At 45.9% G+C, this 27,720-nt stretch overlaps 1 protein-coding gene across 2 annotated transcripts; it reads left to right on the plus strand.

Moving 5' to 3' along the window:
* The first annotated feature begins 9,155 nt into the window (after positions 1-9,155).
* On the plus strand, positions 9,156-25,502 carry LOC8031801. 2 transcript variants are annotated; one of them, XM_040223437.3, is made up of 3 exons: positions 9,156-9,201; positions 23,239-23,293; positions 23,846-25,092. In XM_040223437.3, the coding sequence occupies exons 2-3, from the start codon at positions 23,239-23,241 to the stop codon at positions 24,088-24,090; spliced, it is 300 nt and encodes a 99-aa protein (XP_040079371.1). In that variant the 5' UTR covers positions 9,156-9,201; the 3' UTR covers positions 24,091-25,092. The 2 variants fall into 2 exon arrangements, with proteins under 2 accessions (XP_040079371.1, XP_040079370.1); XM_040223436.2 differs by lacking the exon at positions 9,156-9,201 and adding an exon at positions 13,156-13,196 and having other exon boundaries at positions 23,846-25,502.
* Positions 25,503-27,720: the final 2,218 nt, after the last annotated feature.

Below are 27,720 nucleotides of genomic sequence, written 5' to 3' on the forward strand. Positions count from 1 at the left end.
TCGCAAAAGAAAAGATAGGGGAAGGGACAAAACGGGAGGAAAGTTGTGCCGTTTGCGTGGTCGATGTAACTACTCATGCTAAAGATAAATCACATGTAACTATGGTTGTTTGAGATAAATCTGTTTGAAAGGGTGTCTTCGCTATGCCAATCTGTAAACATATTTTTTTTTAAACCTGGAGACCAAGTGACACTAGTATCATCGCTGTCTTCTCAACTGGTTATTTCAATATTTTATTAGGAGTACTTGGCCATAACTTAAAGCAAACCAAAGACCAGATTCGGGCTCATGTTGGCCTTAAGCTGAATTTTGCCAGAGAAGTAAATTCTGAAACTAGACAACATAATTCAAAGCAAACTTTTTGCAGCGACAAAGAGTTGGAAATAGTTACTGAAAGAATAGAGGGAGCAGTTTCTGAGCAACGGTATACAGATTGGACGTATGAGAGCCTAACCAGGCTTTTTGCTCTGGAACTAGACAAAGTTCAGAGTAAACGAAAGGGGAAGCAAGGACATAGACCAAAAAGCTGGTGGGACAAAGAGGTGAAGCAAGCGATACAGAAACGTCAAGAAGCCTCTAGAGAACACAGGTATTCTAAGCGCAGTGGGGATTCAGAAACGGAAGTAGAGAGAAAATGGGACACTTTTATAACTTGTCGCCGAGAGGCATCCGGTTTGATCAATGCGAAAATTCAGAGAAAGGGTGAAGAATGGATGAGTAATGTAAGCAAGAAAGATAAAAACGCAGCTAAGAAGTTTTGGGAGCACTTGAACTCACTTGGTGAAACGACGCAAGCTAGACAGAGGTTCATACTCTCGCATCAGGGAGATCAATTAGAGGGAGATGATGCGGTACGATATATAGGAGCAGTGATAGAGGAGAAATTTCGGGAACGGGTACATGTGGAAGATAGGAGAACCGAAGGAAGTAGCAGTCCAGCTTGTGATATCGCGGATTTTGGACAAAGAGAATGGGAAAAGGCAGAACGAAGAGTCCCTAGTGGCACGTCGACAGGCACAGATGGGATCCCAATCAAGCTGGTGAAGAATTTGGGTCCTAAATCGAAGGCAAAACTAAGGGATGTAGTGAGCACTATGATAACAAAAGGAAATATTCCGGATGAATGGAGGCTTAATAGGATGAGTATGATATATAAGGGAAAGGGAGGCTTAGTAGGATGAGTATGATATATGAGGGAAAGGGAGATAATTCTGATATTAGGTATTATCGCCCCATAACCGTAACACCAGTTATTTACAGGTTGGTAATGCAGATTATAAAGAACAGACTGGAGGAATGGGTAGATTGCGAGGGCATACTGGGCGAGTTACAGAACGGGTTTCGGAAACAAAGAAGGCTGGAGGACAATAAATTTTCTCTAACACAGTGTATAGAAATAGTGCAAAAACAAAACAGACAGCTCTGGCTGGCATTCTGGATATCAAGGGTGCCTATGACAATGTGAACCAAAGGAACTGTAGGACATACAGGAGAGCTTAAACCTAGATTAAGGACTAACAGCCCTATTAAGGAACATTTACAAAGATAATGAGGTGATTATAACATGGGAAGGAAAGGCGAGAGGGGAAATAGAGGTAAGACGAGGCCTTAGGCAGGGGTGCCCATTATCGCCTTTGCTGTTTATGTTGTATCCGAGAGGATTGGAGGATAGACTAGAGAAGAGTGGGCTTGGATTCAACCTTTCGTACAGTAAACTAGGCCAAAAAATTCAGCAATCCTTACCGGGATTGATGTATGCGGATGATATTGTACTAATGGCTAACAACAGGACATAGTTGCAGGAATTAATGAGCATCTGTGGTAAGGAAGAAGGGGAATTAGGTTTAGAATTCAGTAGTGAAAAATCAGCAGTCATGATTTTTAACTGTGATGAAGTTGAGAGGATGAAAATACAGAATATTACAGTTAAGAGAGCTAGTAAATAGAAGTATCTAGGAGTATGGACATGTGATGGTGCAGAATATCTCAGTGAGCATGAAAAGTATATAATAGGTAAGGGCAACAAAAATGCAGCTGTAATAAAAAATACAGCACTTTGGAATTACAACAGGTATGAGGTGGTGAGCGAGATTTGAAAAGGGGTCATGGTGCCTGGCTTGACTTTTGGAAACGCAGTGCTATGCATGAAATCCGAAGTGGATGCAAGACTAGAAATAAAACAGCGCGGAGTAGGTACGCTGGCTTTTGGGGGCACATTACAAAACGCCAAACCAGGGAGTACAAGGAGACATGTATGGGCGTCTTTTGAGAGCAGGGAAGTGGTGAGCAAGATAGAATTTGAGGATCGGTCGAGGCAGATGGATAGGGACCAATGGGCACGAAAGGTTTTCAGCTATTTATGCATGAGGAGTATAGACACAAGGTGGAGACAGCGCACTAGGAAATTAAGAGGAAAGTTTTTAGGCTATAGTGGAGATACGGAAGAGCAAGTCTCAGTTAAGAAGAAAGTTAAGGCCACAGAAAGAGATCGGTGGCTAGACGGAATGCAGACAAAAACGGCTCTGGAAAGCTATAGATTAAACAAAACAGTTATTGCCAAAGAAAGCATTTATGACAACTCTACGGGAAGCTCGTTGTTTGAGGCGAGGACGGGTGTTCTGCCAACCAGAACATCCAGAGCGAGGTACCAGGAAATGGATATAGTGCGCACTGCTTGTGGAGAGGAGGACGAGACGGCTGAGCACTTGATAATATACTGTAAAGGGCTTCACCCTATGCCTACTGAAGACAACATGAATTTAATAAAGTCATTGGGTTTTAGAGACAGTGAAGGGAGAGTGGATTTCAAGACTGTAGAGATTACCAAGCAAAGATTAAGTGAATGGTGGCAGAAAGCGAGAGAAAACTAGGTATTTTCTTATTAACTGATGGCAAGGGGTTTCATAGCCCCACTTTTTTTGCGGTGCGGAGTGAATATAGATTTCACATATAAATATTCTAAGCTTAAATGGTGAAACAAAATGGCTAGGTGGCATAAGCTACCGCCCGATCCAAAGGGCTCAGCCGGATTCATCCATCTATCCATCCGTTGTAAGAGGTTTTAAGGAACCCAGTTTTAAGAGGTCGCAAGAGTGTGAACGGGCCTTTAGAGAACCATGCAGTGAACGGAAAACTTAACAGTTCATGCGTTCTTGGCATTTCATCAGGTTCTCGGCAGGCCTCTTCACGATGTATATTATGTGCATTACATTGGTATTTGTTGATTTTTCTGGAAACAGGTGCCAGCAGGCAGGGCATAGACAATGGTAATTATATTCGTGCATCTGTACAACTTTTTTTGTTATTTTATCTTAAAGCTTGCTATTTAGTTTTGAAAGAACTTCGTGGTTCCCATGGCGAAGTTGCAAATATGATATTGGTGCGCTCAAAACCAGTCCAAAGTCAGAACTAATGCCAAGGCATCTAAAAAAAATAATGTGACCAGAAACAATGTCATTTATTATTTTGTCAAGCTAGGCCTCGCAAATGTTAGCCAAATCGGGTCCACTAATGCCCACCCATGTAAGAGGGTGTCTTTAGTACCCATGCTTGTTGTTTAATTAGACCTTGAACATGATTCCTTACTACGTAGGACTTGCATTACGAATGAGTTTAACGGCGGTGTTCCTGTTAACAAACCATTGTATTAGGTAGGTAGAAAATAAGAGTGAAGTGAACTTTAGTCTTTAATGGCAAGTAGGTTCATATGGAATCATTTTTGCTTCAGTGGAGGCTCAAGTATGCACGACACTGAAAGGACTTTTTTTTCAGACGACGCAGACAAGGGTACCACAAGAGCCAGCGAGGGAAAGAGAACGGGACCTCTTGGTGTCAACGCCTTGCCGCCTGCGTGGCTGTGCCCCGAACCGTGCAGTTTTTGCCGAGGTAAACAATTGGGCCATTTGAAAGTTTTGCGTTTTTGCGGATAAAAAAAACATGACTCACTTGCATGCCTTGCTGTAAACAATCCATTGCAGCACTGAAATTTGTGAGTTGCAGATAATGTCACAGGTAGTATAGATAACCTCTACATTCTCGGAGTTCTGTGGACAAAGGGGCTGCCCAAAGATTACACAGCAAGATGGCGCCCCGCTACAGAGCACCAGTTTATGTCGTATCATAGCCTCCTTTATACTGACGCAACCTGGCAGATTGCCACGAGGAGCGGTCGCCGAAATGGAAAAGGTGGAGTGGCATACAACGGAGAAGAGTCTCGCCGCAGCGAACGCGAAACACTAAAAAAGTATGTTTTGGGTCCTTGCCACTGCAAAAGCTGTGTGCTGACGTCCAGGTTCCCCGAGGAATGGCTCTTTAATGCTCTGTGCTACCAAATCCTCACGTTCCAAATCTGTGACCAGGCACTCTATGACTCCGTCGTCGAACTGGGAGGCTTTGTGAGTTTAGAGGTGCCATGGTCATACTCTAATCCACTTTGCTCCTTTTTTTTTTCAGGGGAGGGCATTTTTTTGTTTGCATTCTTAAAAAAGAGGGTTGGACTGTTATGATTAAATTGGTGCGGACAACCACTAACAAGCTCCGTTTGCTGTCGTCAGGGCCTACGCTATTCTTATAAATGCCGATATTCGCAAAAGAAAACAAGATGGGGGAAGGGACAAGAGCAGAGGAAAGCCGTGCCGTTTGCGGGGTCGATGTAACTGCTCATGCTGAAAAATCACATGTAACTATGGTTGTTTAAGATAAATGTGTTTGAATGTGTTCGCTATGCCAATCTGTAAACATATTTAGTTTTAAAGCTGGAGACCAAGTGAGATAAGTATCATCTGCTGTCTTCTCAACTGGTTATTTCAATATTTTATTAGGAGTACTTGGCCATGACTTCAAAACAAACCAAAGACCAGATTCGGGCTGATGTTGGAAGGCGGGTCTTTCCTGCCAAACTTCAGAAACATTTATCAAAGCAAAGATGATAAACAAATTACTATTAGTTTTAGTGTCCCGCCATTTCTGCATGCAAAAGATGCCTATATAGGTACAGCAGACGAAAAGTTATAAGAGACTTTGTATTGCAGAGATGCATTATGTACTCTTTTTTTTTATTGTTCATTAGTGATGATGGAAATTGTAATCATTACTACCTTGTAGTAGGCCTTGTACATGAAGCATTCCCTCACATGCACACAGATGCTAAAGCAAGCTCTAAGCCCTCTCTAAATTCCATCGTGGCTTGCTTTCGTAACAACTCAAAAGGGAGCACAATAAGGCTGGGACGAGAAAGGAAGAAACAAGCGCTCACTACCAACGAGTTTATTTAAAAAAAAGTCTTCCCTTCCTTTCGTCCCTGCCTTAATGTACTCTTTTCTTTCATTGCAGCCACAAAGCACCTTGCCCAGCAAAGAATTTTATAATGCTTTCTTTGACTGTACTAGACACTCTCAGTAGATAAGCCCCAGTCTTGCCTAGCAACTAGATTATGCAGGGTGCTGCAGAACAGGTTCAGCTGGACTTTGTGTCCTCCCCTCTTTCTTCAGTAGGGACCGTGCCCCTTGTGCTTCAAGTGCTCTCAGTGCACTTAGTGATTTATTATTTACGTTCCCTTTGAGCCTTAGATAGATATTTTTTTTAAAGGAAAAGCAGACAATAGCAGCAGCAGCCTCCCTCGCCCCTCCACTCTCTATTTCTCTCCATGGGAATATTTTAGGTTCCTCCTGATGGCTAAAATAATTTTGAATGCAAGAGTCTGCATTTTTATGGTGTCCATCTGTAACCTGATACATCATCAGGGTGTCTACCAACCTGAAATTCTCAGGGAAATCATCAAAAAGTTGGCTTCATCAGGGAAAATGACCACTGAGAGTGGAACGGCGATACGAAACAAAGCTTGATGGTTGCACATGGGCACGACTATGCTGAATAATGTTTCCGAATTATGATCCTTTGACCCAGAAGTGGTCAGGAAGTTTTTATCAAAATAGTCAAGAGTAATTCTAAAAAAGTCGAGGAATTTGAAATCAGTAATTTGGTAGACACCCTGATGCACTAGTTCCACCGTACGAAATGCTTCACAATCAAGTGAGAATTGGGGAAAGCGAAATATAGAAAGGCAACAATGGGCGTCTGCCTCACTTGCCTTCACTCTGTTGCATGGACTTTCCATCTATGACACTGCGGGCACTTAACATGATCTCGACAATTTTACTTTGCTCACCTACAACTTCGTCTGACTTCCAGAACTTATTTCTTATCATTGGCTTCTTTTTTCCCAGGACCCACCCGGTAAAGACTTTCGGGAACCCGGCGTTACTTTTCACTGGAAAGCACCCATGGACATCTGGCAGCATGTGCGTCGTCTGCGAGGACCTATCAATCGACATCCTGGACTTTTCAGCAGGAATCTCTCGGGTATTAGCCATGTACTGAGCATAGAAAGGTCAGTATGGGGGGGGAATCGACGAAGCACACTTTTTGTGTTTGAGCACCCTCATGGGTAAAAAAAATACAAAGATTTCGGTAAGAGCTGTGAAAGTTGTGACAGCACTTGGAGCACATTCCTAGAACAGGGAAAAAGAATTACCAATATTGGTTACTCTTTTAATGTTTTCCATATGTATTTGGTGAATATTCCAGCTAAAATACAAAGGTTTGTGTGTTCCTTTGTGTATCTAAACTTCTGTTAGATTTTTTTTTGTGCATCTGTTGATATGAGGATTCAAACCATAGAAGAAGAAACTGCAAAAAGAAAAACAAAGCTTTGAAAAAACAGCAAATAGGCAAACAAAGCTTTTAGGAAACTTGTAATTTTTTTTAATTCTAATTTAATCCTCAACATCAAGCAGGCAAAGTAAGCCTTCACAAAACGTGTCATTGTAATTTATTTTCGTTCTTGTCTAATAGTTATACCAGTTTTGTGTATTAGTATTACTTCTTATTATGTTATTTGTTTAGTGTTTGTGATAAAACCCCTGTGATAAGCCGAAGCAGGCTTTTGAACCAATATGTATCACATTAATTTCTAATAAAGTAATTGTTTTAAATACTTGTGGCTTGTTTTGCAGTGCCTGCATGGTAGGACTTATGAAGTTGCGTTTCCACAAATGGCAGTGATATGAGCTGAGAGAAAACAGCTATTTTAATTGTTAAATTTAAAGATTCCTGCAATTTATTGCCACCCACCTGCCCACTCAAAGCAGGCATAAAGCAACAGAACATGCTCGTTCACACCAGCTCTTGCCAATAGTATAGACATGTGACAAAAAAGATATACAACCTATTGTAAATGATAAGTATAACCAAACTAATAGAAAGTTAAGCTGCCGATTAAAAAAAAACTTACTTTTTTTTGTTGTGTGCAAATTCCAATGTAACAAAACAATGCTGTCCTAAAAGCTTCTGTTGTGTTTCATGATAAATTTTAGAGCAGCATTCAGTTCAGCATCGTTAAGACCATCATCGTTCATTTTTCCATGTTTCATTACAGAAAATTGTAAGATATCAGTTCTGCATTTCGACGTTTACACTTGCAGACAATTGATGTTACCGCTTCTTTTAGGTGGAATCGAAGTTTCCATTTCAACTTTTATACTTTCCCACAGTTGATGTTACTACCCTTGTTTTAGAGTAATTCAAGTTGAACCTCGCAGGCGGCAAGAAGTCTCCTAGCGATCACAATGCCTCCCTTTGTTCAACAAACTGATACTTGACTAGGGCTGCTATACTCCAGACAAAGTGAGAGTCAGCACTGACTATCTTTCGGAGAGTCGCTCATACACTCCCATGACTCTTTTGCGATAGGAGTCGGGGGACTCTTCATAAAAGGAGGGTCCTCACAACTCTTGTTACAGAGTCACGGGGATTACCAGGAAGGAGTCGTGCGACTCTTTTTCTTCGTTGGATAAGGGTCGTTAAAGAGTCGCAGTTGACTACGTCACCTGGAGTCGCCCATACACTACCATAACTCTAGTGTGATGAGAGTCGCAGGACTCTTCTTTAAATAAGAGTCAAGTGACTCTACAAACTGGAGTTGTGGAGGAGTCAAATCTGTAGCGCGCAAAGGAGTCGTGGCGACTCTCTTTAAAAAAAGAGTCGAGCGACTCTACAAACTGGAGTCGATTCTGCGGCGCGCCAATACCCCCCAAAGAGAGTCATAGCGACTCTTTTTTTTTTAAGAGTGTACCTGCGTCGGCGTGACCGCGCGCTTTGCATTATGGGATATTTTCCCCGCTAAACTTAGCGAGTAAATTTTCCTGTTAAATTCAGTTGGAAACTTTTCGCTAGATTTCTTGTTAAACTTAGCGAGGAAAATAAACATGGTGCCACTTTTGAATTTATTAAACTTGGTAAAGGCCAGGATATGTATAAAAGCAAACAGGTACAGGACTGTCCCTAGTTTTTTTAAATATGCAACAATCGGGATAGAGAACTAGTGAGTTTTTTTCATGGGAGGAAACCATGACCAAACGTTAGTGAGTTAAAAAATGAGCAACTTAATCGTGCTTTGTCCAGAACAATAAAAATAAATAAAATAAGGGCACTCCAGTTAGCAGTATTCAAGCCTGGGATGAAGACCTGCCAGACGCAGAATTTGTAATCGCCCGCGACGAATGCAAGAACATGTTGTAGAAAAAGAATTAAAGGTTACAAGCAAGACAGACTGAGCAAAATCCCATTCAGCTTTTAAAAGCAGCGGCGGCGTCCTCACTTTGGGTTGTGCCGCGCTTCCGCTAGATGGCGACACCGAAACTTCTCGCCGCGAACAGGACACGTGACGTTATGTCCCCGCTAAATGTAGCGGAAAATGCAAGCGAGAAGGACGAACAGACGGACGGACGCACAGATATTTAGGATTGGGAGAATCCGTTCAAAAGCATTTCATGCTTTAAAAGTTATTAGGAAGAAAATAAAATAGCAAACAAGACAAAAAAAGCAAACAGGCGAACAGAAATGGGCATGCCTTTCATATTGCACAACGAAATTTTCTAGAAGGGATTTCCCGAAGAATGCTATCGCACTTAGAGGGCCAAGATAGGCGGATATATGTTGTGAGATACAAGCGCACGTCGGTCAAACTGGACGGAGTATCAATGAAAGAGTTCGAGAGAATAAATTATCTTTGCGATCAACGTCCGGAGTGCACGCGTTCCAACTCTGAAGACAAACAGATCATTGAAAAGGGTCCAAAGATAAAACTGCAACATATGATTGCTAAAGGTTCACAAAAGGCACAAAGATGGTCGTGCTAACTGAGTCAGTAATGTTTGTTTATCTGCAGAAAAATGTATATAGTTCACTGACTATTGAATATTTTTATTGGTGCGTTTTCTCGTGTCTTTTCCGTTCTGCTTGCGCTTGTTTATATCCCGTTTCGAATCATGTTAGACTACAACCAATAACCCACAGCAAATGAACTGTAACCTTGAATTTTTTTGTGTGTGTGGTTGCTTTGGTCGGTGCCAGCAAGAGTACATCAAGAACAAGCAGGATGACGACTCGCTTCGGCTGCGACTTGACTGGATCCACCGTGCCGTGGCACTGCCTGCGGTGGGACTCAAAGGGCAACCCGATCCGGTCAATATTTTCAAATGTTGGATTAGGACTCTTTTCAGCTCAGTCAGTTTATCTGAATTACGAAGTTGTTGTTTTTTTCCCCTCGATATGGAAAGTATGTTTGTCAATATCGCGACACCAAATTTCGTGTCGGGCGTCTACGGTGACACCAAAACTATCTCATCTGGGGCCCTAATCTGGACACTTGGCGAAAAAGTCGTCGAGAAATCCGGCCGCTCTGATTGGCAGGCGCCAAGGTCAAATGCGGCGCTGGCCAATCACGGCTGCCAGATTTCTCGCCGTCTTTTCCGCTAAGTGTCCAGATTAGTGCCCCTGGAGAGAGATGGCAACGTTGATCAGCTCGGCGACGACGACGTCACGTCCGAGAAAGGTCGCGCGTCTCCAGGGAGAGAATTCGCTTTACGTGGTTTCCGCACATCCGAGCAATACTTTGGTGGATGTGATCAGACAGGTCTTTGACTTTGAGTAATGATCGCGTGCCTATGTCTTGACGAAAGCCGTACTGGGAATTACACCGTAAGAATACTTCTCACAGAAAGCCGTCAGTGTTTTGAAGACAAACTTTTCTATGATTGCAGATACCACAGATGAAATATAGATGGCTTGTAATTCAAAATGTCCTTTTAACTTCTGTTTTTTTAAAGATAGGCCTAACTACTGCCACTTTTATGCCGCAGGGGATTCCACCCGTTGAAATATATTAGTTAATTATTTCCAGAAGAACGTATTTAAGTTTGTTAAAATTAGCCAAGATGTCTCTCAAGCGAACACCGTCATTCCCAGGGGTCTTGGCCGAAGACATTTATATATATATATAATCAGACGTAGATCATTTTCTGCAGGACCGCTGGAAGTCTTGCTGTAACTAAACTCCGTCACTTTAAGATCTGCGACACTTCAAACAAATATTTCATTGAACCTCTCACATAAAGATTGTCCATCCCGGTCTCACGCGCTCGCGCAACTAGCTTTGACAGACTAAGGGCCGGTTGCACCAACGCCGCTTATCTTAACCTAAAGCGGCGCTTTCCTAAGCCGGCTTAGCGCCCTAAACCGAGCTTAGGTAAGCACGGGTTTAAATTCCGGTTGCACCAACGTTAAGCCGGCTTTACAGACGCGCCCCTAGCTAAACGCTGGATTTGCGTAGGGAATCTAGGGACAAACAGAGCAAACTAGGGAACGCTCAGAGGGACGAATACGATTGGTGGAGAGGAATCACGTGATGTAAACAAAAAAAAAAAAAAAAACTGCCGTAGTAGTCGTCGTCGGCGTCTGCTTTTCGCTGTATTTCTTCGGTGAGTAACAAATTAAAGGTCACCAAATGCAATCATTTTTTCGTTTAACTTTCAATAAGAGAAGTCAAAGCTTCAAATAAACACGAATGCTCTTTACATCTGTGATTGTGTGTTTAATATCGGTTGATAACAGGTTATTTTGACAGTGGTAGTAGTTTTCGTGCTCACATTTTGAAGCGAAGGAGCCATCGGGGGCCCCAAATCTCACCGAACGCGAGAAGGACACTCTACTCGCTACATCGCTGAAGACAAAACATCATGTATATAAGTAGGCAGGAGTGATGACTACTAAAATCAAGTCAAACCTGAGACCGATGAAGTTCAAAACAGTGACGAACTCGCCACGGCAGCTGCGAAAATGCCCGGAAATCGTCGAATAGAAGTCGTCGAGAGGTCAGGTCACGAGACCTTGCATCGACGGTACTCGTTGCTATCAGCAAGGTGACAGAACTGCACTGTACCGTCGTTGAACATCCGCTGTAGCCTCAAACGGACTTCAATTTCACACTGTCGAGTTCAGAAAAAAAAAAAAAAAAAAACTGCCACTAGTACATCACATCATGCCGATAAGAACAGTCGTCTCTTCGCATCGCCTGCCCCAGCCTGCCCCGATACAGCAATGAACGAATCTAGCATAGTAGTCGTTACGATTTGTCGTCGCAACGAATGAAAGATATAAAGCAAAATATTCCTAAAAAATCGCGATCACCAAAAAAGTTATGGTTATGGAACGATACAGTTTTCTGAAGCCAAGATTCTACTCGCGAGGTTAGGAAAATTCACTGAAGATTGTCTCAAAACTCAGAAAACGAAAGAAATTGAATTTTCGTTGTTTTATTACTTAAAAGCGCCGGAATCTAATGCGAACGGCAGAGGTGTCGACAATCAGCTGATCGCCGAGGTCATGTTTCAACGCGCTGATCAAATTGAAGGATACGCGCTGCAAGTGTAAATAAACAAGGTGGTAAATAACAATACGTTACGGTTATGCGAAAATTAGTAAGTACATACGAATAAGCTCGTTGACAGAAGAACCAACGGAAAGACAGACGTGAGCCCCGTGAGCCCCACAGACACACAACTCCGTACGTATCTCGGTTAGGGCTAACACGCCCTGAGAGTGGAGAGCCAACTTGAAAACAGGGGTCGATAAACACTTCACGCGACAATATTTTGCATCCTTGTCACAATCGAAGGTCATTTTGTCGAGACTTTCACGCTGATGTAGCCTAAAACACTTTGCACAACCAATTTCGTCCACCGCGTCGACCGCGACAAACCAGCCGCCATGTTTTTAATCCAGGATTAAGAAACAACCAAAAGCAAAGCGCCCAATGTTGAGCGCTTAAGTTAAGCGTAGTTTAGTGCTAGGTTTAGCGATAAGCGAGTTTGGTGCAACCGAACGAAACCGAAACTTAGCTTAAGTTCCCGGCTAAGCTCCGCTTAGCGCTAAGCGGCGTTGGTGCAACCGGCCCTTAGGCCTCTAAGCTCGTGAAACACAAAGTTGGGACCCAAGTTGACAAAGCGCACCGATTGGCCTATCCCGACGATGACTTCGCGCTTTTTTTCGCCGACATCCAATCGTCGCGCTCCGCGAACTTTCTGGTCCAACTTCGTGTTTGACATGTTTAGGGCCCTTGGAGTAATGTACAGTCTCCGGCGATATGAAAGACCCACTGGGAGCGCGTGGCCGAAGCAGTGGCTGGCGGGGGCGCTACGAGCGCTCAGGGCAATTCCATTCTGCTTCGAAGGGAGGACGCTCACTCGGGGCTCAGCACAAACTGATAAACGCGCGCTTTTGCTGAGCCCCGAGTGAGCGTCCTCCCCTCGAAGCAGAACGGAACTGCCCGGAGCGCTTGCAGCGCCCCCGCCAGCCACGGCCTCGGCTACGCGCTCCCAGTGGGTCTTTCATATTGCCGGAGACTGTACAAGCTACGCTAGCCTTGGTGACGTAGCACCAAAAAAAAAAAAAGAAAAAAAAAAACACATCAAAAGCTTTTTTTTTTTTTTTTCGGAGGTTCAGTACAGGTTCATAAGGCGGGCTCTGTTATCGCCGCGGGCGGTGTCGAGACAGATAACACGCTCTTCCTCCTCATGCGCTCTGACAGAGCTGCAGCATTGCGGATCGATACTAGGCCAGCCTTGGAAATGTAGCAGGAAATGTTGACGCACATTGTCGATAAAGCCTTACTATGCAGGCAGGATTTCTTTAGCCCGTTTATCGAGCATATTTCATAGAATTGATCGTATCGGGTTCTTTCTTTTTCTTAGTAAACTGCTTCTGCTCCCAGTCCACATATAATAGGCGGAACTGTTGCTTCCCGATCATTCAGCTCATTTTTTTGCTTTTAGCCGTGACCAGGGACGAGCTCAAGCATGGTAAGTGTAAAGTTAAGTTCTACGTGCCACCTTGAGACCCTAAGAAATCTATGCCTCAGAATAAGGACTATTCATGCATCTTGGTGCGTAAAAGTATGGTTGCCCAGCTGCCTCAAGCCGGGGTAACACTGCTTGTAAATCACGCAAGGAACAGTCTGTAAACAGATTCGACCGACCACTGGTCACCGCGAGATCCGTGCTTAGAATGCCGCATGGAAACGAGTTCAAGGAGAATTTTGGCACGCGGAATTCGAACCACGGTTATCGAGTGACTGATGTTTGCATGCTGTATTTTGTATGATTTGTAGGCAATTTGACTCGGGTTTAAAGCTTTATCATCTATCGTGCATTTCGAAGGGCAACTAGATATTTATTTAAATTATTTACAAAGCATACTCGACGACGTTGACGGAACCAACCAGCGCTCTGCGTCGATTCGTAAGGGACCGAGCATCTTGATGTGACACGACGTCAAATCACCTCATCTGCTCAAAATTAAGGATGCGATGAGCTTCCAACGTGCTTTTTTATGATAATGACAAAAATAAGCCCTCCATTGAAGTTGTCGCTGGCTCTCCATAATCCTGGTGTGGTGTCATCGCTCTGCGTCAGCACGCGCCTGACAAGAAAGATGGCGAGTCCCCCCATGGGGACGCGCGCAGTGTCACCAGACGGACTACGCCTAATACAAACGACAACCGACGACAATCACCGGGTTATAGTGCATTGATACTGCTCATGGAATGTTCATTGGAGCTTTGAGACCAGCAAGGTATGAACCGTAGAGATCGGCTCGATGTTCGATATCTATACACTGATAATAGCAACTGATACGAAACAACCTTTGGCGTGAGGAGAAGCGGTATTCGCTTCGAGATTTGATCGACACGGCATATATGGTGAAAAGCAGAACTACGCTTTGTTTTACACTTCCTTGGAGCGAGAGGAATGCCACGCACGAGAGGCCGAAGACACGTCAGGCGCCAATGCAGCGCTCGCGCACTGGAACCTACTGCTAAGAGCTCGTGCTCCGTACCCTTGCCCGTACTCTGAGCCACACAACTATGTTGTCTGTATGTTTATAAAGCCTACAACTTGGTCTGCCTCAACGGGTGACGAGTTTTCCAGCTGTAGATGAGAAATTTTTTCCTGTGCAGCACAACCGCTTGCCCGGGGTCTTTAACGTACATCACGCAGTACGCCGGTACGATGCTCATCCAGACCGAGACGGGCAGAGGTGGGGATTGAGCCCAGGATCCTGGATTCTCCAACGCGAGCTTTCGTTCCACGTGCTCCGAGCTGGTGTAGGCTAGACCACTCGGCCACCGATCCCCCCTATTCCGTGCCGTTAGTGTGGATTCTTTGTTTCCACCCGCATTATGGACAGGTAGAATCACCACGTGCCTCATAGACAACCATGGACAAACAAAAGCACGCTTCCACACAATTCGATCTGGGTCTCGAGGCCAATAGAAAGCCCTCTTTTTACAGCGAAGCTGTTTATGGCTAGGGTTCCGTGGCTTTTCGTGTGCAGTAACTAAAAACTCTACGCTCGCACCGCCGCACGCGCCGCACGCACACACCTTCCCCGAATAAAAGAATGAAAGTAAGTAGCTAAAAAAAATCGTTGACAAGCGCGCGTGCAAGATGCAATTTGTTTTAGGCCTTTGCTTTAGAACAGTTACTGCTGCAGACGCCGGCGCGTGCGGCGCGTGGGACAACATTTCCTGCATTCTCCTTGATGCTTGAGTAATTTAGCAATAGGTCTATTCAGTAGATTGGTTATCAATAAGCACCATTTTCGAGATCATTAGGCCGTCAGGTAGATAATAAAGGATTTTTTTAAGATTTGCTGCAATGTGACCCGCGTCGGCCACGTCTACGCTCGCCATCCTCACCATCACAAGTTGGAATGGCTCGCCATTTTTTTTATTCGTTTGAGTTTATCCAAAAGTATTTTCAGAGCGCATTTTCAACTCCACTTGCACAAAATATTAACAAGTGTGACCGTATGCAGCATCGCGTCAGTGCGTGTAGTTGCTTCAAACATCCTTTAGAAGCATTAGGATATCAGAGGGGAGAACATACACCTAAACAATTTTTGCAGCCCCCTTTTTTTTTATGAGCCTTGTTTGTTTTTTTTTTTCGGACACTGTAATAATAATGATGAAGAGACTATTTTGAAATTTATTCGATATATGATATAGAATGGATTATTCAATCGTATGTTTCATACCATAGGTGTGCGGACTATGCATGTTTCAAAGTTGATATTGCACGCTGTGCCGACATTCTGAGGGTGCGGACTATAAAGAAAAAGTTTGTTTCTCGAAATCATTCGTTAAAGCTGTAGTTGCCGCCAAGTGCGTTTTTCGAAGCTCACGTTGTTTCACGGCGGTCGTTAGACAGCAAGGAAAGCTGCGGCTGTCCGTGTGCCGGTGTGCGGCTTTCGCCCCCGTTGCCCCATGATTGACGCTCAAAATCAATCAAGCTTAATCTCGATGGCAAAAAACGCCCGTTGCTTGTTGTCGTAAAATTATTAATAAGTGGCCGAAAATACGGTCGCGATACCTAGAATATAAAAAAGTTCACCATTTTCTTTTTCTCCTGAAATTATACAAATTATAAAGACAATAAAGACCCCTGAAAAAGATATAACTCTACATTCGTATTGTTTTATTGGTCGGCGTATACAGTGCTGTTTGCTTAAAAACTAAAAACGTGTCGTGTGCTTTTGTTTCTTTTTACCAAAGTAATATTGCCGCGCGCGCAGCTGGCCAAGGAGGCAGTGCGCGCGTGGCCTAACGGTTATCGTGCCTGCCTCCCACGCGAAAAACCAGGGTTCGATTCATGGGAGCGACGCATATTCTGTTATTCCTGCAATTTAGTTTTCTTGTAAATCCTATAATTCTAGAAGTCGCCAAGTTTTTTTATCGAATCCATCGTCCTCCGGCACGGCGCTCCCGAAGTTCTGATCTCAGACCGTGGATCATCGTTCATGGCCCAGCTGACGCAAAAACTCCTTCGTCTCAGCCACACCAGCCACCGGCGCACCACGGCGCACCACCTGAAGACCAACGGGCTGACAGAGAGACTTTACAAAACCATCGCCGACATGGTCTCCATGTACGTCGACATGGAGCACAAGACATGGGACGAGGTGTTGCCATACGTTACATTTGCCCACAACACGGCCGTGCAAGAGACCACCGGGGTGACATCCTTTCAGCTGGTGCATGGCAGGAAAGTAACGACCGTGCTCGACGCGATGCCACCCCGCGAACCAGCTGACGATGGAAGCCCCGACGCCCAAGTGGTTGCTCAAGGAGCCGAAGAAGTTCGCCAGCTCGCCCGACTCCGAATCGAAGATCAACAACGTGTCAACGCTACCCGGTACAACCTTCGTCGTCGGAACGTCCACTTCAAGCCCAGAGACCGGGTATGGGTCTGGACACCGATTCGCCGCCGTGGTCTCAGCGAGAAACTCCTGAAACGGTATTTCGGACCCTACAAGGTACTTCGTTAACTTGGAGATCTGAACTACGAGGTGATAGACCCGTAGCTCTCAAGTTTTGAGTAGCGCTCCAGGCGAGCAAAATAGAATATTTGGCTCGGGTTTCGAATATGCGTCAATGCGTTTCCCCACTAGAGTTTTTTTCTACTCCGTTCCATTCTAAGTTCCAGCGTAGCGGAGGCTACAAGCATAGAGGTATTATAATGTACGCTAGAGGTTCAAGTGGCGCTAGTTGAAAATTGACTTCCGGTAATGCATTTCTATGGGAAAAAGTGAGTGCATTTTCTCCCTGCGCTCGATCATAAGAGCAAATAACCCAAATAATTTGTACGTACTAGGTAGCTTGGAGCATTTCCCAGTCAGGCCGACGAAATAACTGGTCGGTTACGGCATTTTTCTTTTGAATCCATCGCATTAAAACGGTGCAAAAGCGGCTTCGTACGTGTATTTACGTGCACTGTCGGTCACTGTTAGCGCGAACACGGTGTCGGCGATTTCCAGCATGGGGGATACACATGCCAAACGAACGAAGGACTTCTGGAAAATCAAGAGCCAGCGCAAGAACTACGCAGCAACACTGGATCAGTAACTCACAGTGCATGTACGATCACAATAAATTGAAGGCCACATAATCTAGTCCGATTTTAAATAAGTGAGTACCTCTTTATTCTTTTTGCCCTGAGCGAAGCTACTTGTTCTACGTTCGAAATGTCACCCGCGCGCTCGATATCTTTGAGAACAAGTGAGCGATAAAAGTTGCCCGGCAGAGACAACAATACGAAGAGACACCTTTCATAGCCCCCACGGACTCATTCTCTACGTTTTGAAGGTTTTTATCCGCTCATGCACGACGGGATCATTTCCATATAGTGACTGGACTGGCATATTATCAATATGCAAGCGTCACCGGAATGCTGGCGAGCCTTGAACACACTCTATGTTCGCTTCGATTGTAGTTTTGCATCGAATCGTCGCTTGTTTTTACACACCTGCTGCGGAACACACGTTTGGGACTGAAATGTAGCGAAGTTAAATATCGTTCAATGATGAAGAAAAATGCGCTAACCAAAGCATTTACACTTTTACAGTGTTAATCAAGGTACATGCTATTCGGTACGGCCCAAATGACCACAGTGTTCTGTGTTATTCTCCGGCGAAGAGTCAAATTGCACGCGAGTTTTCCCATAGGAATGCACAGGAGCACCGCAAAAGTAGACTGGTTGCTGTCTGCTTCAATTTCCGTCACGGAAGTTGCATAGACGCTAGCGCCAGTTGAACCTCTAGCGTACATTATAAATAACTCTATGGCTACAAGAGCAAGCTGCGAGATTTCAGCGTCCCTGTCAAGCACGCGCGCTCGTGCATTGAGAGCATCTTTCAGAAGGACGTGCTTTTGCGAGTAGCTTCGGCATCGCTATCACGTAAAGTGAAACTTACGTGCTCGCGGAAGCTATGAAAGAAGGCAAAGATGACAGGAATGTTTAAAGGGACGCTGCGGGCGCGAGCTCCATAATTTTTTTTATTTAATTTTTATTTCTTTAGAGGCTTTGTTATCGCGCATCTTCAGATGCTTGCATTCGAACGTGGCACGTGCAAAATGGAACGTTACAGAGCCACCTGGGTGGTTTAGCCATCATAACATGGTCGGGTCTTGCGGGAGCGCTCGCGCCCCCTGCCCCAGAGCAACGGGTCTACTATGCCCGACGGAACAAGAACATCATCACGCCGCCCACCACGACCTGAAGTCGTCCACGTCGTGCGCCTAAAGCCATACTACGCTCGATAGGACTGTGGACCTTATGTGTTTCAAATGACTTTTACCGTTATTTTTATTTGCTTTGTTTTGTGTTGCATCGGGGCGATGCCCTCTTTAAAAGGGGGGAGTAATGCCGCGCTCGCAGCTGGCCAAGAAGGCAGCTCGCGCGTGGCCTAACGGCTATCGTGCGTGTCCCACGCGAAAAGCCAGAGTTCGATTCCTGGGAGCGACGCATCTTTTGTTATTCCTGCAATTTAGTTTTCTGGTAAATTCGAGAATCCTTGTTTGAGGTCCGAATGTTCTACGCGTCAAACATTCTACGCCGATAATTTCAGAAGCTTACGCATGTGCATAAGGGGCTCCGCGTGGCGAACCGGAGTCAGTTTCGCCTCAGCGTTCGATCCCGCTGCTTCGCCGCCTTCGACGCCCGCGACGCTCTGTTGTTATCTTTCTTTTTCCTTGTATTTCTGGGCACAAGTTCGCGCCATTAAACGTTCAGTTTACTCAGTCATTCGCCGCCTTGTCACTTGACATTCGTGACAATATTAGATGGACGAAGTAAATACCTAGCACGTCCTGTCCACGTGTAGACTATCTAACGAAAAACATTTTCTGTATTCAAAGATGTTCCTCTGCTAAAACCAATGCGCGGTAGCCCTTCAGCAATCATGGTGCTCAAAATATTCGATGCCAGCTGTCGAGAGCTAATCGGATTGGCTCACTAGGGCCGTAGCTTTCAGCGATAACCAAGTCCTGTATAAGGCGAGGTATAGAGACCATTTCAATGATCGCCTTCCACGCTTTGCCATCCTATAGTCTACGATGTGGAAGGCGTTACGCGAATGTGCAGAAGCTCACCTCTGTGCAAGGTCAGGCGCCGCACGTGTGACACCACTCTTAAGTGATAGGAGCTGATATGATATATACGGCGGGGCGTCCAAGTTTGCGGACATCGTACGTTTCGTTTACCCTCCAGAAAGCTCGTTTGCTTTTAGTTCTCCCCGAACTCGAGCAGTGATGGCGCATGCTCGACTGCTTCGTCATCGCACGTTTCCTGCGCATTTTTTACGATGACTTTCTGATGCGCGTGGCCCTCATTCGCGTTCCAATGCATCAACGAAGCCCTTAGATTCAATTGCCTCCCGTATAGCGCGCGAGCTGTCGTCGCTCCCTGAAACCACGTTTCAAAGTGGCCAACTCATTCATACCGTGTCATACGCTACATTACAATTGTTAGCCCACGCCAAACGTGAATATAAGTGTAATTTATCTATTATTTATGTGTTTGGAAATACTACCAGCTCCGTTCGAGGAGCTACTGTAGGAGTGGTTACAAAATACGGAAGGGCAAAAAAGCAGTGGTGCACAGGTAAATTAAAGGGGCCATGAAACGACTTTTTTACTACTTCTTCCTTAGCTGTAATTTTCAACTCTAGAGCGAACTGAAAAATCACGTGGTCGTGGCATGCTAGGCCATCGGTGCACTCTAAGAAAAAATGGAAAAAAAAGTAGCAACGGCGCGTCTTTCTCCCTTCTACTCACGCGCCCCCAAGCGGACACGAGAAAAGGGGAGGAAAGAAACGTTTTTCTCCTTCTCCAGGCAGACGGGAGAAAGCTTTTACCCTCCCGACTCGTCTTCTTTCGTTTTGTTTTTCGAGCAGGTCGCGCACGTTGTTTAATAAATAGCTGTTGAGTTGATTGAGCTTCAGCGGCAGCGAAGGCCGCCTGTAATTCCGTCTTCTAGTCTAAACGTGCAGAACATTTCGGTTGCATTGACGTTTTTATCACTAATTTTATCAAACGAGCAAACGAAGCCGCTAGAAACAGCAAAGTTCCGGAGCAGTGCCAGCAGCGCCACGTACACTGGGTAAGATGGCCGTCTCCAGATTGCGGGACTCACGCGGCACGGAACTACAGTAGCGAAACCACGCGGAACAATGTCGACGTTTTTGACGTTATGGAAATCGCAGGAACTGCGTCCAAGACAGGCAGGTTTTGCTGCCGGCTGCCTGTGCCTTCCGTGCTGAGTTCGGTTCTGTTTTCCGATGCCGGGTGCAACCGGCGTTCAACGTGGTTGTGTATTTGTGCGTGTCAGCAACATAGCAGCAACATCGTGATGGCATTGTTGTGGGTTGTGAACAGTAGACTGGAATTATCGCCGATGTGACCATGTGTTCGCGTATCAGTGGTGTAACAACAAGATGAGTTCGTAAACCGTCGGGCATTGATGCCACTGGTCGGGCCGTGATCGGAGGGGGCGGGCTGTCGCAGGTTGACATTCCGCTTTACATTAAAGAGTTTAATACCACTTGAGGGATTAGGTGCAATGGATCGACGCCCGGATAGTCATGTTGGAACGCTGGTCTGAACAGTAAGCTCCTATCGTACAGTGGCCAATATGGCTGTCGGTTTTCTTGTGCCCGAGAGTGATTGCGCTCTGGGAAAAGGACAACAGTACGAAATCGTGACGGAAAGTACGTATATTTACTGTGTGAAATTTTAGCATTGAAAACAATAGTAGGTAAAATCGAAAAAAAAGAAGCTCCCTTTATTTTGCTGTTTAAATATACTACGGTTCCTGGAGAAACTGCCCTCCAAGTGGCGCGCTGAGATGAGCGCTAGAAGTTTTCGGGCTCGCCACGGCGTAGCTCCGTACACTTAACACCTGCCGCAAGTCGCGGCTTTGACTGCATTCAAGTTGATCGAAAAGCGATTTCTCAGCCCGTGAAGCATCACTTCCAGCTAAGTGAATATCCGCTCTACAGAAATTAATTAAAGACAGCAATTGCAGCTTTGCGCGAACAGCACGAATAGAAAAACAAACACTACAATAGAAATACAGGCTACGACGTGCCGTGCGGGGAAACAAACTCATGGCCTCGAACCACATTGGAGCGGCTTGATTTATTGCTTTCAAATAATTACGGTGTGATCGAGCGTTTGCTTTTTAATAGGAGATTCATCCCCTGAGCCATTCACAATACTCTCAGAGGTATGGCATTGCTGGAAAAAAATCGACATGCTGGTAATATTTTTTATTGCTTATTCAGCCACCGAAAAAGTCGTGCACGTTCAAAACGACCAGTATAAAAGACGGAAACGCAGAGCACGGGTGTAGTGTTCGGGCTAGTGTGGTGTGCCGCTGTATTGATGTTTGTATGTGACATGTATGTGTATGTGCTCAATGTATGTTCACCTGATGCTTGTACTATGCGTAATGTATGTACCGCTGACGTGTCTTTGGTACCGCGGAGGTATCAAAGTGAAAAGGCGGGGAGCTTTCGAAGGAAAAGGGGTACGAATAGTTCGCCATATGTTAAACTGTTTTTACCGAAAAGCTGGCTTTTGACTTTCTACCCTCTTTTTTTTACCCACTACACGACATGATATTAGGTAGCCAATTCTAAAGTCATTTATCCCCGCCCAAAATGTATTTCATGACCCTTTTAATTATAACTCGTTTAAGGGTACACTGACAGTATATTTATGCTCGCCGAGGTTTTCATTTGAACGTGACTTACAAGAGCCCATCTACCCAAAACACAGTTTGCGGCTCGAAATTCGTTTTCTTTTTTGCTTTTTCCGACCAAACACGGCCGGTCGAGAATTGTCCGGTTTCACTCGCGCTTACTCTCTTTTCCGTGGTCACGTGGCATTCCTACTATCTGTACCAAATATACTCAAGTCAATATTAAAGATAAAAGATAATATAAACCCCACTTTGTGGACTTCAAAAAGCTGAAAATACGGTGATGAAAAAAACAGATAATTCCAAGAACACCTAAGCACTTACCAGTTATGAATGCGAAAGCGTGAATGTCGTTCTTCCGCTCCCTTAGTTCGTCCGCGGTGTACTGTCGTGGACGGTCAACTTCCGCTACGGCCGAGGTTGCGGCCGCCGACGATATAGGTGCATCGGGCGCCGCCATGTTCCTCGGCGCAGAGAGGGCAGCGCCCCCCCCCCTCCCACTTCTTCCTTCGGCAACACCTGACACGAGGGAGGTGGCCGTGCGCGCGCTCTCGTAAAGTGGCCGCAGCCCCCTCCCCCTCCCCCCCCCCCTCCCCCGACATGAGAGCGACGGCCGAGCGCGCGCTCTTGTGAAGTGGCCGCAGCCCCCTCCCCCCTCCCCCCCCCCCCCCGCTCCGGCGACGCCCGACATGAGAGCGACGGCCGAGCGCGCGCTCTCGTAAAGTGGCCGCAGCCCCCTCCTTCTCCCCTCCCCCCCCCCCCCCTCCCGCTCCGGCGACGCCCGACATGAGAGCGACGGCCGAGCGCGCGCTCTCGTGAAGTGGCCGCAGCCCCCCTCCCCCTCCCCCCCCCCCCCCCCCCGCTCCGGCAACGCCCGACATGAGAGCGACAGCCGAGCGCGCGCTCTCGTGAAGTGGCCACAGCCCCCTCCCCCCCCCCCCCCTCCCCCCCGCTGCGGCAACGCCCGACACAAGAGCGGCGGCCGAGCGCGCGCTCTCGTGAAGCGGCCGCCAATGGCTATCTAGGAGCCGTTTCGCTCAGCCAATGGGACAATGAGTATCTCTTTCGCGGTTACAGACGCCGCCGGCTCCGCTCCATAGGATAGTCAATTGTTTCACATTAAAAATGTTGCACAGATCACAAAAAGTACATGTATACGTCATTTTCTGTATGGCGATGTACAGCCGTTTGGGCCGTTGGAACCTTTTGTCAAGCCCCGTCATAAAGCGGACACCGATCTCTAGCCAATACCTGTTTTCCTTAGGTCAATTTATGAACCGAAAAATCTCTTTTCAATTCGCAGATGCGGCGGCTTCCGACTATCATGGCCTTCTCCGTCCTGGCCCTCGCTGCGCCCAGTAAGTTCTCCTACAGTAGCAGTCACCTTAAGAAACAAAGGGTGTGGCTTAGTGTCTTCGAGCATCTTGTCTATTGATCGATTCTTCGACGTGCTCATCGGCCACTGACGCAATGTGATTGGCTCAAACCAATTACAGGATCCGCGGTACTGAACACGACCTACATTTTCGGTAACCCCGTTTCATTCTTTGAGTCCTACCACGCCCAAGGCTACAACGCGATGGCGCCAATCAACCAGTCCCAGCAATGCATCGTCTCGGTGCTCTTTTATTCCTTGGTTTCCTGTCACCGGCTATAAAGCACAGGAAAAGCGCCGGATCACGGCGGCACCTTCATTGCGCGTGATTGTTTAAGTCGGTGACGGCAAACGTACAGGGGACGATATACGCCGTGACTATGCACTTTTGACACCGCTCCGTCCGTTCCATTAGATGGCAGCAGTGGCTGCGGCAGCGAACTTGAAGTGAAACGGAGTGTATATGGAATCGCTTCCATCGTTGACCCACTAACGCATGCTTTTCTTTTTTCCCTCCCTACTCTCGCCTATCCAGGACCTCAAGTTACCCTGGCTGATCGAACTATGGGACTCGCTGTGCTGATGTTTGCCTTGCGTTGGAGGCTGGAATACCTGTTGAACCAATTGAAGAAGAGTGGCGACGACGAGCAGAAACGCGACGAATCGATGAAAATGATCGAATACCTGCGCAAAGAGATCAAATATCAGGTCAACGTGTTCTTGCAGCGTACGAACGCCCCGGCCACCTCAACCAGTGTGAGCGACGACGCCAAGGCCTAAGATGATCGGTGGCCGTAATCTCAATAACTGTGGAGGGATCGCCCGAGGAAACACTCGTGGTTCGGGACGACGCCATCAAAACATCACGTGCATGTGACCATCGGAAACCGACTGCGAGATTGGGGGATAATCTAATTATTGTTAACCGAACCAACCCTCCATCTTCCCCCAACCTCCGCAACAAACGATGCCATCAAGTGAGCCAGACCGTGCGGAGCAATAAAATACACATCAACAACATCAAGGAGAAACAACTCGACCAGACGACGAATACCAATTACAATTGGTTCAAAATCATCAGGCTAAAACAAGCGGCACACGTCATCACGATGGACGATGGACGTCTTAGGGTGAAACCTAAAGGAATCTCGTTGCCTGTCGGGAAGAGCAAACAAAATGTTTCTTAGCATCTGCGACAGAATCTGTAATAAAATTTCAGGTGACATCGTCAAGGCTGGCAAAAAGAAAAAAAAAAGCCTCCAAACTCAATCGTCTGGCTAAGCATGGCAGTTTCTTTGTCTGTACAATTATATTCTAGGAGAGGACTGGCTTGCACGAAACGAAATAAGGTGCTTTATCTAAATCTATTCGAATTTAAAGGGACACTGGCACCCCGACATCGATACCTTTTTTAGCGTCTGTAACGTTTCTGGACCACGAGATATGACCCCTAAAATATTCATCGTGAAACAAAATTCGAAATAATTTTCTTTGTTTTTTCGGTGACGTAATAGGCGGAGACACTTTTTTTTTAAATTTGGAGACGTCGGAAGTTGTATGTCTGTTACAATTATGGTTTACATTAAAAAGCAACACCGGCTCATTTTTGTTTTTAAACAAAAACAGTCCAGTCTTCTTCGGCATTACTTTGAAAGACCACGCCGCATTTGTGCAGACGTCGCCGGATATTCTAGACATCGAAAGTTGTCTCGGATGCAGACGACACTGGCGCTCCGCACACGCCCGCTCCAACAGTTGCCCGCAACGGATGGATGGATGGATGTTACTTTTGTAGGTCGCGGTAGCTTGCGCCGCCTAGCCTAATCCCGCCCTGCCCAAATGTTGCAAGACTGAGCCGAAGTTTCCGTTTCGGGTTCTGCTCATGATGGGTGGTTCCACGAGAGATCGAACCAGCAGGTCCACTCAACATTTTTCTAGGAGCAAAGCTCCTTCGGGTCTAGCCTTGTGCGTCCGTCCGGCGTCCGTGCTCACATCAATTGCACCGCCTCAAAAATCAACCTATTTAAAAAAAAAAAAAAAAAAAAAAAAAAAACCTTTGCATGGGGGCTCGAACTCAGGACTGCTTGCTTACGAGGCAGACGTCTTATCCACCACGCTACACTCCATTTTTTTAATCTTTATTGCAAGAAAGCAGCTGGTACAAATTCCAAATAAAAATGCATTGCAGCACACTTGGCAGCGCACATTAAAATTCTCGCATCTCGAGAAGAGGGCCACGCACGCTCAGCCACTCGGGCTTGGGCTCGCAGGCCGAAAAAAACGCTCTCAACACGCTTCACGAGGTTGAAAAAATAAAACCGAACTTCCTTCGCAGTTGGGTCCGCATGCCTCACTGCCATACGCGATTACCATATGCTGAAAAGTCCCAGAAGAAAAAACATGTCATGCGGTACATTGTCATCGTTCCTCACGTCCAAAAAACGTATGCCCAATGGGCTAATGGAAAACTGTTTCTTTAGCCTACGTTGGAGTACATCCCCAAAAAAATAAAGCGTCCCAACAGAAAATAAATACATGTTCAATGGTCTCCTGTTCTTTGCATAAAGGACAGTCAACAGACCAGGGAATTTCTAACCCCTTTTCTCTTAGCCACGCCTTCACAGGTAAAGTGTTGCTGTGAAATTTAAAAAAAGAAAGTTTTCGCCGCAGGGGTATGCACATGCGCTTCACTCGCTTCAAAACGTCTTGGGCAGCATTACACACAACAGCACGGTACATTGGGTTGGGAAATAAACTGATCAGCAAGTCACGCTTGAGTGTTTTCTTGCTTACAAGAGAGAGGTAATCTAAAGAAAAAAGCGCATTCAAAAAAAGGACTGCGTCGACAACTCCTTTCTGGAAGCCAACCATCTCATTGGCTCGCAGTCACACGAAGATACAAGGAAGAAGGGAAGATGGGGCGCCAGTTTTACTTGGATAAATGTACGTATTAATGGGTGTTCGTGATCGCGCAAAAAGACGAAACGGGACACAAGTTGCCTTACAAACAAATGCGACAACCCCAACCCACCATCACGTATACGGTGAAACAAATTCTCACGTCTCATTGGGTCCCAACACGAGTTCCAGATGAACTTCGCGAAAACTCGATGCAACTTCAGTATATTTACGCGCGCACAATGAATGGCCGGCAGGACATACCACACTTTAAAAATCAGAAACACGTTGCAAACCGTCGCTTTAGCAAAAATCGACAGATCACGCCTCTTCCAGCAAGAAGCGCGCCTGTCGTGGCCGGTGGCGACGCCCGACCAATATTGTTTGTTCTTTCGGTAACAGTTGAGAGGCACGCCAAGGTATGTGCACGGTACGCTGTCCCACCCACACCTTCGTACACCGAAGGCGTCGTGGCCCACGCCCCATGCCAAAAGCCTCGACACTTTGACCAATTTACGGCAGCCCCTGTAGCCTCACAAAACCTATTGGCCAAAGTCACCGCAGCACTCACGCTCCTCTTGTCACTACAAAATACAGCTACGTCGTCGGCGTAGCTCATGACTTTCACTTCCACGTTTCCCAGCCGGAAACCGCTACAGTGTTCACTGTAGCGGTTTCACTGTAGCGGTTTGATTGCTTCACAAGAAGAAGATATCTTCCAACAGAAATTTTCAAAGTGTCAAGCTTGTAGACGTTGAATTACTGCGGATGCTGCATACTAGCAGGATCTGCTAATTTGCAGGATACAGACCAGGTCTGCCAGCACTGCTTTGGGCGCCTGGAGGTGCTCCTATCCTCATCTGCCGGTACACCTGATGAAACCAACGAGATATTTCTTCACGAATAAGAAGAGCTAATATCCTTATCTGCCGGCGCACACGTTTTCGAGACAAAAAGATCAGTTTGGTGCGATTCATTTGTGTGTACATCACAAATAAAAAAAAAAGCAGAAAAAATAAATATTTTGAAAAATTCCATGAGAGATCGAACCAGCAGGTCCTGCTGGTTCGATCTCTCATGGAATCACCCTCATGTTTAAAGTAAAATTTCATAAATTATATCCCATTTTTTGCCAAGAAATTGACGTTGTACCTTCTATTGGTGTTTTTTCTTTCATCCCTCATAGTCCCGAAATCTTCGGAATTGAGCGGAGATGGCGTTCAATCAAGTATGTTTTTACCGCCATTGCAAACGCGCTACTACGCTGACTTCAAAGCATAAAAGCTGGAAGATCGGAAGTGTTAATGAAGAGGCATCGGTCGTCTCGTGGCTTGCTTTCTTTTCGTACTATAGATATGGCTGCGCTTAGCGGTTATGATGAGGGCGCTGAGATGGATAGGGAAGATTTTGAAATCTGATATTCCTGTCCGAAGGCACCTAAAATTACATTTACGCCAAATGACATTCAGATCACCAAGATAACCTTCGGGAGATTAGGCAGAAAAACTAAAA

Source organism: Ixodes scapularis, unplaced genomic scaffold (assembly GCF_016920785.2).
Source record: "Ixodes scapularis isolate PalLabHiFi unplaced genomic scaffold, ASM1692078v2 PGA_scaffold5__190_contigs__length_132052651, whole genome shotgun sequence".
In the NCBI taxonomy this organism is placed as follows: Eukaryota; Metazoa; Arthropoda; class Arachnida; order Ixodida; family Ixodidae; genus Ixodes; species Ixodes scapularis.